The 10135-nt window shown below is 46.0% G+C and overlaps 1 protein-coding gene across 1 annotated transcript in view; it reads right to left on the bottom strand.

Moving 5' to 3' along the window:
- Positions 1–860: 860 nt before the first annotated feature.
- Positions 861–10135, bottom strand: part of fzd3a (frizzled class receptor 3a) — a 19495-nt gene continuing 10220 nt past the window's right edge. Inside the window, exons 3-9 of the mRNA XM_020616978.1 lie at positions 9376–9572; positions 8122–8584; positions 7141–7440; positions 6661–6912; positions 3451–3599; positions 1922–2179; positions 861–1833 (exon numbers count right to left, since the gene is read on the bottom strand). Coding sequence (XP_020472634.1) covers positions 1575–1833; positions 1922–2179; positions 3451–3599; positions 6661–6912; positions 7141–7440; positions 8122–8584; positions 9376–9572 — 1878 coding nt within the window. The 3' untranslated portion in view covers positions 861–1574. The remainder of the gene's footprint in view (positions 1834–1921; positions 2180–3450; positions 3600–6660; positions 6913–7140; positions 7441–8121; positions 8585–9375; positions 9573–10135) is intronic.

Genomic DNA, 10135 nt, shown 5'->3' with positions numbered 1-10135 from the left:
TCTAAGCCCATTCCAAGTGTTTTATTTACTAGTTCATTTTATTTGATGAGAGGTTTGGAGCTCAGTGCACTTAAGCTGCTTTTATTCCAAATAGCCACCTCTTAAACGTTTTAAGCTGATGTCTCCTCAGTTCCTGCTGCAGTTCAGCTGTAGAATGTATTAGCTGCAGGAGAGGAAACTGTCCGTTTTATTATTGGCTAATATTATTTAGAAAAACTGATCCCAGACATTATAGTTTAAACTGAGAGGAAGAGAAACTCAGGAAATGTCAGAACCAGAATTATTTTCATTGAGATGAGTGTTAGAAGTTTGTTTAATGGAGGAGCCAGGGAGGTAAATGGGACCTGGGTGGAGAGAGCAGGAAGAGACGGTGGCAACAACTAGAAGATAGAAAAGGATGAAGGGTGACTGGCCACCGTTTGAGAATCGAAGAAAGAAGTTCAAACACCTTTGCATTTCAGTGAGGTCTTATCTACAGTACCTTCTATATTATTTTTGCTCTTTCATAGCATATTACACTTTGTTTTTTTCTAGGATTACTTTGTAATAATTTGTACAGTTTTGCATGTTATAGATGTAATCATTTTTGTTTTTGGTTTGTTTTACTTGGACTTGCTCCTTTTTGAACAGTTTGGGCGTTTTATTGAGGATAACCCACTACAGGTGATGTAGATTCTTTTTTGCACAAAAAATATTTAAGGTGTAAGGTCGAAACAAAAAATAATGTATGGAACTGGCCGCCACACTCGTGGAGAGCTGATTATATTAACCCGACTCCGATGTATTTCAATAAAGCGGAGGGCTGTTACAGTTACATTGTGTTGGTGTGGTCATTGCTGCTGCCAAAACATCCTCGTCCATCCTTATAAAAGACTTTATTACAAATGAACAACCAAAGTTCACTTTGTACATCTATGCACAGCTTTAGCCACTAGAGGACTTGTTGGTCTAACACTACAGTAGCTATATAGGTCACAAACAGGACAGACTATTCAGAATTTGCTCTAATTTGGCACATGATCAAATTGGAAAGGTGTGTTTGGACAGAAAGCAGAACTCGATGAACCGTCTCTCACCTTTTTTTAAGTTTGACACAATTTCAGAAACCCAGGGTTCTGTGCAAATCCCTCACTCATGTTGAAATATTTTCAAATGCTGCAGATGTACCTTTGCCTTCATTCTCCATCCGCACTGAGTATTCACATTTTGCAGGCGCACTGCCTTTGAAATTCACTTTGTGTCCTGTCTAAACACACAGGCAGAAGGCAGGGTTTAGTTTTGTTGGTGGGGGGGGGGTTTTGCCTGTAGCTTCCATAAAGCTGCCAGGACATTTTAAGGCAAAAATCCAGACACAGTGCCCTCCGTTCAACGTAGACGTTGCTCTCTGCCTTCATCGGTAAACTGGACAGTAAGTTTGTGATTCAGTTCTGGGCTCCCAAATTCAAGCCACAGTTGTCTCTACTCTTACGGCTGGAGAACAGTGGATCCATTTGTCAGCTTTCTAATAAGAGAGTCATCTTTCCTACTCTGGATTCCACCCGTCCAGTCCCACCTTCTGAAGGTTGAGCTTCAGTTCAAGCTGTAGCTCCGTCTTCCTCCAGGACTCTGTGAATCCCATTTCCACGCATACAGAGAACAGCCTGGGTGGCACTGTTCAGGTCTCTGACACTGCTGTGCCGTGACTGGCTCTCCAGCTGCTGGGTGGAGCCCTGCCGTGAGAGGCTGTCCAGGCGGTTGGTGCTGCAGTGTCTGGACTGTGACTGGTCATCGAGGCGAGGCATGCTGCCGTAGGGCAGCCGCTTATCTGCAGCCCGGAAACTGGAGGCCGTGTATCTGGGACAAAAAGGATCACAAATCAGCTTGAGGACTGTGGTATTGTGCAGAATGAATGAGCCAGTGAGGAGGAAAGCTGAGAACACACCTTCCGTCTCTGGGGCGGTGCAGGCTGCCGTGGTAGCTGCTCATCTTGGAGCGTGCGCTGCGCACAGAGCCAGCCCGGCTGGTGCTGGCACTAGGCGGTTCATCTAGCATAGCCAGGTGTGTAGAGGAGGCGTGGGTGGAGGTCCCCTGGGTGGACGTGCCCCGGGACTTCCTCACAATGGGTGTGTTGGGGTCCCTGAAGAGCAACTGGGTGAAGTCGGGCTCCTGGAGTACCTGTCTGCTCTCATTGACAGCAGCACTGCAACAGGGAAGAGAAGAGGAGTGAGGGCAGAGAGAGTTGTAGGAGGGAACGTGGAAAGGTGCAGTAGAAGAGGATGGAGGAGCACGTGGAGCAGGTGGTTAATGCTCGGAGTATGGAGGGGAGGAGTTCACCAAGCAGCCTCACACCATGATCCTCAGCACAGCAAATGCATTGGAGCAAGGTGAACCCTCAGTCCTCACACTCTGAGGACTGACGTAGGCCAGTGAAGTGAGCTCAGAGCCTCTCACCCAGTGCCAGGTGTGGAAAGGCTTGTGTGTGGGAGCTCACTATTCAGCAACATTTCTACTGCTACGAGCTCGATTCTAACATTAAATCAAAGCCCCACCCACGTCTCCACACTGGTCAGTGCTTAGGTGAGAGAAACATTTGCTTCCTTCCAAACCAGTGTCTTTAACAATTATGGTTTTTACCAACACAATGAGAAAATGTCACCACACGTCGCTGCTAGTTGTCAAATGGTCGACATACTGCTCTACAATGTTTGCTCATACAATACAATATCTGCTCGTAGCAACTAAAGCATGGTTACATTTTTGTTTACAGTCAACTTTAGCCCACAGCTGTACAGAGGTAGCATGTCCGATACAGTAGCAAGACAATTCTGAACCCTTTGGAATGAGCTGGTTTTTGCATTAACTGGTTATAAAGTGTGATCTGAACGTCATACAAGTCACAGAGTAAACCTGCACAGTGCTGGTATAAAATGAAGTAAATCCTAACAAGCTTCCAGCAGCTGCCATCAGACCAGCACAGCACTCAAGAGAAACGCTGAACCGTTGTTCCTACACGGTGGCGTCATTGATTTGCTCAGCCAACTCCATTTAGCTTGTGTTGATGTCATTAGCCGAGGGGTTCACGCACATTTTCCAACCTGCGCCTTGAATGTTTGAATGATTTTTGAATGAACAATACAAATGATTTGTGTGATATTAGTTGAAATCTTTGTGCATAACTAACTTGGATGAAGATCTGACCATATGTTAAGACAAATGCAGACACAGATACTTGATCTCACTGTAAGTGAGAAAAATTCAGTCACTACAGGGAAAAGAAATGCTTTGTGTTTCTTCAACCACAGCCACTGGGAGAAAACTTGCATGAAAAACCTTTTGAAGATGTTGTAAATATAGTTTGCTGCCGTATAAAGCACTAGATATTGGAGCAAATAGCTGAGAAGCTGTACCACTGTAACACAGAGCCCGTCAGCTCACAACCTGAAACACCATCGGTGTGTGTGGAGTACATACTCTTTGCGTCTCTTGCCGTGGAAGAAGCTGGCCCACTCGAAGCAGGTCTTCTTACTGCCCACCCAGAACACTGAGGGGATGCCCACAATCAGCATCATCAGGTACTTGATCAGGAACAAGACCAGGTCAGGACGACTTGTACTCTCCACCTACATGATACACACACACACAGGTGATGTGGCTATTGGCTTGGTGGTGAAGGTTTGTGACGGCACTGAAACAGACAGTAGACTTTGAGTGTGTTTGGTTGATGATGGAGGCAGAGCTGGAGGTGGGGAGACAGAATAAGAGAAATGCAGCTAATACGCCCACATCTGGCCTGAAGGAAGGTCTGTGTGTGTGGGAGAGGAAGACGGTTTGAGCAGAAATGGCTTATGGTGTGTTACAGTAAGAACGTGCACGTTTTTATCCTAAACAGTCACAAACATTCAATTATTTCTAGAAGTCAACACCACAGTCATCTCTGACTGGGCCTGAAGCCTTCTTCTTCTACTGTTTGTCTGCTTGAACAAATCATTTCTATTTTTGCCTTGAACTGTAGTTTGTCTTTTTCCTACTGCTTCTCTCCTACACAACTCATTCTGTGGTGACAAAAGGCTTTAAAAGATGGGAGGTTTCTGATGGCTGATACCTCATTTAAAAAGAAATATTTGTTTTGTGTAAATATTAGGTTTGTTGGCTTCAGAGGTTTTCAGTCAATCAGTGAATGAGTCTCCAGGTGAAGAGTAGAAGACAATGACAACACTCCTACAGCTGGCAGGCAGCAGACCACAGCACTATGCTCCCTCTCTGTCACACATGCACACACACCCCCATGTAGTCATGATGGCCTCATTATGAGAGGGCCAGGGGGAGAGCCTGGAGGCTCAGCGATCCACAGATAGGCTCATTATAGCAGAGATAAGAGACTCGGCTACAGCCAACATCCTCATTAGACTGTATGTCACAGGTTCTGCTGCAGCTACACTAGCACTTAAAGCTCCAAACTCTGGGGCGAGCTGGACCGCAAATTAGCTGCAAAACTGAAAATCCTCCTCTCCTCCTCCTCTCCTCCCCTCCCCTCTCCTCTCTCTCCCTATGTTTCTATATGCCACCATTACACATTACTAACTTTGTGTCTCCTCTCTCCCGTAGTGTGTCCTCTCTCTCTCCCTGTACCTTTCTGCAGGTTGCCCTGGCCCTGGAGCTCTATGTCTCTGACGAGCAGCCCCCAGCCACATCAACCTGATCAGTGTTTGATTGTTTGTTTGGTTGTTTTTCTTCTTTTGTCTCTCCTCTATCCACTCACCCCAACCGGTCGAGGCAGAAGGCCGCCCACCAAGAGCCGGGGTCTGTTGGAGGTTTCTTCTGTTAAAGGGAGTTTTTCCTCCCCACTGTCACCAAGTCCTGCTCCATCATAATAATAATAATGCAGCCCGGGTTCGAATCAGGGTTGCGTCAGGAAGGGCATCCGGCGTAAAACACGTGCCAAATGTCAACATGCGACTCATCAGTGTGACGATTCGCTGTGGTGACCCCTAAATGGGAAAAGCCGAAAGTGACTATAGTAAGGTCTAGACCTTACTTTGTAAAGTGTCCCGAGATGACTTTTGTTGTGATTTGGCGTTATACAAATAAAATTTGATTGATTGACTGAGTCTCTTGTTACTTTGTCCAGTATCATGAGGTTTATGTCTATGTCGCTGTCATAGCAGCGCAGTGAATCAAAGACTGTGTGTGGATGTGTGAGCTGTGGACAAGAACAGTATCACTCAAGAGCTGTAGAGCTGAGTGGCAGTCCAGGCCTCAGGGAAGTCTTGTAAGATAAACATAGCTTAGACTCAGTGGGCCTTACTATCTGTTGATGCATGTTACAGACTCTGTGTGTGTGTGTGTGTGTGTGTGTGTGTGTGTGTGTGTGTGTGTGTGTGTGTGTGTGTGAATACACACTGCTTTCATAAACACTATGGGGTTGGGGGTGAGGTGCAACACTGAATGTGTGTTACTGTACACAGCAGGCCAGCTGTGGAGCACATCCAGCCTGTGTTCAGATCAGCTGTAACTATGTGACCCCAGTGACCCCGTCCTCCTGCAGCAGAAACACACACACTGCTCTACCACAATCAAAATCCACTTCTGGTCAAAGCGGATGTACAAAGGCAGCTGCTCACACGGGAGTAGATATCGGGCTGAAAGGAACTCAGAGCAGAAAGTGCAAGAGAGAGCTTTGTGTTGTGGGTGGTGCTGGAGGCTACTGCAGCTCTTTGATGCATCTCAGCATCACACACACACACACACACACACACACACACACTTTCTGTGGCGGGAGATATGTCGGCAGTTTCAGCAAAACAATGAAACGTGGCGCTCTTTTACTCTGCTGGACAACAAAGAATGCTCATTATGTGGAACAAAGCTACAGCTCTTTTACAATTCTGCCAACATGATGCGGTGTCATTTACAGCTTTGCCAGAAAATGTTGAGCTTTAACAGCAGAGCCATGACGACAAACAGCTGGATTTGTTGCCCCTAAACATTTATGTGACAGCAAACGACGAAGGAGCAAATAACTGTTTTGGTGAATAAATTGATGTCAGACGATATGTGTCCTCTTTTGTGAAGGGAGTAGGACTTCAAAGACGGAATGACTTTGTGGAACCCGAATACACTGAACCTTCAAAGATAATTACCAGGCCAACTGAGGAAAAGTACAGCAAGTCACAGACACTGCTGTAAAGCCAAGAAAGCAGCAGCAAGCGATTAACGGACACATCTCATATGTCACCACTGGTTGGTCCCATCTTTCTCTTTCTTTTTGGTCAGGGTGGAGGGCATGTGATAGTTATGTCACAGCGATGGCATCACAGTGAATCAAATCAACTTGAATTGGCTTACTCATTTATTCTAATGCCCATCCCTAATCTCATGTAAAACTGAGTGTGTGTGTGCACCTCAGTCTACTGTATATTGACTGTGCTGTCCACCGAGTATTCTGCTCTCTAATGTGTCTGTCTGCAAACACATCTGGAACTTCTCTCCCAGCTGTTACCTCCTGCTTGGTCCTGTTCTTTTCAAAGGTGCAAGAAAAAGCGCATCTGTGCAAACTGTGAGTGCTACTGTCATTATCTTCCAGTCATCACATCTGGGTTTCTAGACTGTTTTAAGTAAAAATAATAGTCTGTGCACAAACCAACTTTAAAAAAATATAATCATAGAGCAGGGTGAGGTTACCTGGTAGGGACAGGGGATGTGGTAGTCTCTGCACCTCTCCTGGACCCAGGTCGTCTCCCACACGGCTCTGTAGCTGCTCTCATAAAGGTAGCAGCCCAGGACAGTCAGCAGAGGGGCCAGGTAGAGGACGGAGAACACACCGATGCGAATCATGAACTTCACCAGTTTCTCCTGGTTCTCCTTCTCTAGTGGGATTTCCATGCGGACCCGGTTTAGTGCTGCAATACCTGCTAGTAGCAGAGCCACGCCCACCTAGGATGATTTGAGACAAGGAGTAGGTTAAATATCTGTTAGTAAAAAAATGCTGTGCTTCCATCCATTCATTCAGGAAATGAACAGTGCTCTCCATGTCAGGATCAGAAGCAGGTGCCTGCATAACAGATGATTATAAAGCTGATTCATCTGTAGTTTAAAGATATTTATATACAGATAGAGACAATATAGAGTACATCATAAGCTGCAGCATGCTCTCATACTCACCACTACATCCAGTCCCAGTGGGACTAGTAGGAACCAACGCAGCGCCATCAAGTTGTAGAGGCCCACAAAGCAAACGCCACTAACATTGTCCCCTTCGATTTTGTTCATGGCAAGCAAGGTGACGGTGAGGACGCCAGGGATGCCCCAGGCACAGGCGTGGAAGAGGAGGGCTTTCTTCTCTATAGCTTCGCTGCCCCACTTGGGAACAGCAGCCAGGAACCAGGTGATGGTCAGAATGACCCACCAGACACTGCCGGCCATGGTGAAGAAATACAGCACCATGAAGAGGAGCGTGCAGGCCTGAGACAGAAAAACAAAACCAGTAATTATTACACCGTGGAGGTCATGTTTTTACCAGCGTATGTCTGTTGGTTTGTTCACAGCATATCTCAAAAATTATTAATGAATTTGAATGATTTTTTTTTTCTGAGAGACTGGATATGACCCAGCAAATAATCCATCACATTTCGGTCCTGACCATCACCTGGATCAAGTCTTCGTCACCACTGTTGACCGTATGTGAGCCCCCTCGCAGTGAAAGTATGCGACTGTGCTGCTGAGCACTTGGAGTGAAGACAAGCTAGCAAGTGTAACAAGAGGCACATTGGACTTACATGTAACCAAACGCTTTGAGTTGTGTTCGTCTATGAAGGACTTGATGTACACGGTGTTATTTCAGTCTACCTGTGACAACTATTTAGCCATTCATGGCATTTACTAATCACTACTGCCTACTGCTTTTCTTGAAAAACTTTCAAACTATTAATATGGATTAATATTGATGTGATTCCAAATTCTAGGGGTAGGTTCTCATGGCCCAGGAATCACATTATGAAGGGAATGTGGCTTTTAGGTGTAATGGCATTATGGGGAAACTGAGCTGCTTTGGCAGAGGTTTGTGCTCCGAGTGCTGCCTAGTTTTCAGTATGTAGGGAGTAGAATACTAGAAAAGAATACGAAGTGAAGGACACATTTTCTAACCTTATTATGGGAGCCTTGAGTCACTGTTGAAGCCCTAAACCTCCCTGGACTTGCTGCATTACAGGAGACTTTGTCCTCCAACAGGAACCCCAGGAAGAACACCAGGGACACCATCATGTAGCACACAGCGTAAAATATAATCGGGCGTTCTGGGTAGCGGAAGCGTGACACGTCGATGAGGAAAGTCAGGAAGGTGAAGAGAGTGGCAGACAGGCATACGATGGACACCACCCCGATGAAGTAACGGGCAAACATCAGCTCCTCGCGTGTGAAGTACATGTTGGGACAAGGGGGCGAGCAGTCCCGAACCCCCATGAAAGAGTAGCCGAGCTCAGGGTCAATTTTGAGTTCTCTTGGACACCAGAAGCCGTAGTCTCTCTGGACGGAGATGGGGGATTCGGTTGTGTCCGAGCTGGACAGGAGGTCTACAGGACGGGGATAGGGCTTGTCACAGTCTGGGAACCTGGAAGGAAGTGGAGACACAATGATCTCGGGGTCATTTCAGCTGCAAAGCCTTTAACAACGCACTGCACATACTTCCAGTTTCAAATGCCTTTTCAGATTGATGACTACATTCTTCTACATTCTAGACGACCGGTGTGAACACAGCTCCTAGCAACACAGAATAGATGAAACATTTTTGTTTTTAAAACAGATATTTATCTATTTGTTTATTGTTAGTTGTATTAAAACTTGTAAATGCGATTCTACTCATTTTAATTTTGAAATAAACTTCTATTGCCCCGTTTGGCATCAACATTTCATTAGTTCAGTGCCGTTTTGGTAAAATAGTCCTTGGTACTGCAATACTGTCAACGATCTCGCTGCAAAACTAATCTGCCTTCTGGGACAACAAAGTTTAAGACAGACAGCGAGGAGACATTTTCTCAAAAATCATATCGGGGCTTCTCAACACAACACTCTTCAACTACATTCCTACATATCACAGCAGTCAGTGTTCAGTTTGATTCATTACCTGGTTTATGGAGGTTTTACAACCACCACAAAGATTTTCAGGCAGCAGAGTCGGTTTGTGGTGCAGATCAACTCAACTGATGTTAGATAAAAGAAACACTGTATTATTCTAAGCCTCTTTATTCCTATATCACCAAAATACAGTATTTTGTCTATGCATGCTGGTCTGCTGCTGCACATTTACTCCTCCCAAAGAGGAAAATCTGCTCATACTACTAATGCACCATGGCTGTTAACGCTGACAGAAACCCAGGAGAAAGCCACTGCTTGTGCACCAACCTGTTGCAGTCCATCTCCTCTGGCCAGCTGACACCAAACATGTCCATTAGCTTGTAGCAATCGCTCTTGGCCTGCAGACAGAGGCGGCGACAGGGCAGAGTCATCCGCCCATACTCGGTACACACTGGGGCGTAGAGAGCACACAGGAACATCCGGAGGTCTGGAGAGCACTGCAGGTTCACCATGGGATGGAAGGGCTGCAGGCAGAGACACAGAGGCAGACTTTAGTATAGGACTAGATCATATATAGCACAAAATATCAGATAGCTTCTATTTAAGACTTTAAAGACATAACACTAGAGTCCCAAGCCAGAGGGTCAGTCCAACTTTACAACATGGGCCAAAGAGAGCCACAAAGAGATCAGTGGAGCATGTCGTCTGATGGTTTGTGGAGACGAGTCCATAAAAACAACTCTGGCCCCCTTCCTAATAATCCCCCCAACCCCAGTCTCTTCAGCCCCCCTCCTCCAACTCCTCTCTCTTCCTTCCCTCCAAAGTCCAGATTGGAGGAGCCGTACAAGCTGAGCAACCCCCAACACACACACACACACACACACACACACACGGCTGCCACTGACAGGGCCTTTGTGTTACAGGGAGGACCATGCTGTGACTGACTGACACACTGCAGTAACATGCATACACTCGCACACAGACAAGTACCAATGGAAGTATATTATTTACATGCTAACACACCCATGTATCAGCACAATACTGGTCTCACCCATATAAACTGAGCCAAGGGGCGGTGTGAGTGCAG

Source organism: Monopterus albus, unplaced genomic scaffold (assembly GCF_001952655.1).
Source record: "Monopterus albus unplaced genomic scaffold, M_albus_1.0 scaffold182.1, whole genome shotgun sequence".
Classification (NCBI taxonomy): Eukaryota; Metazoa; Chordata; class Actinopteri; order Synbranchiformes; family Synbranchidae; genus Monopterus; species Monopterus albus.
Note: the sequence above shows the minus strand (reverse complement) of the source record. Positions and strands in the feature narration are given on the sequence as shown.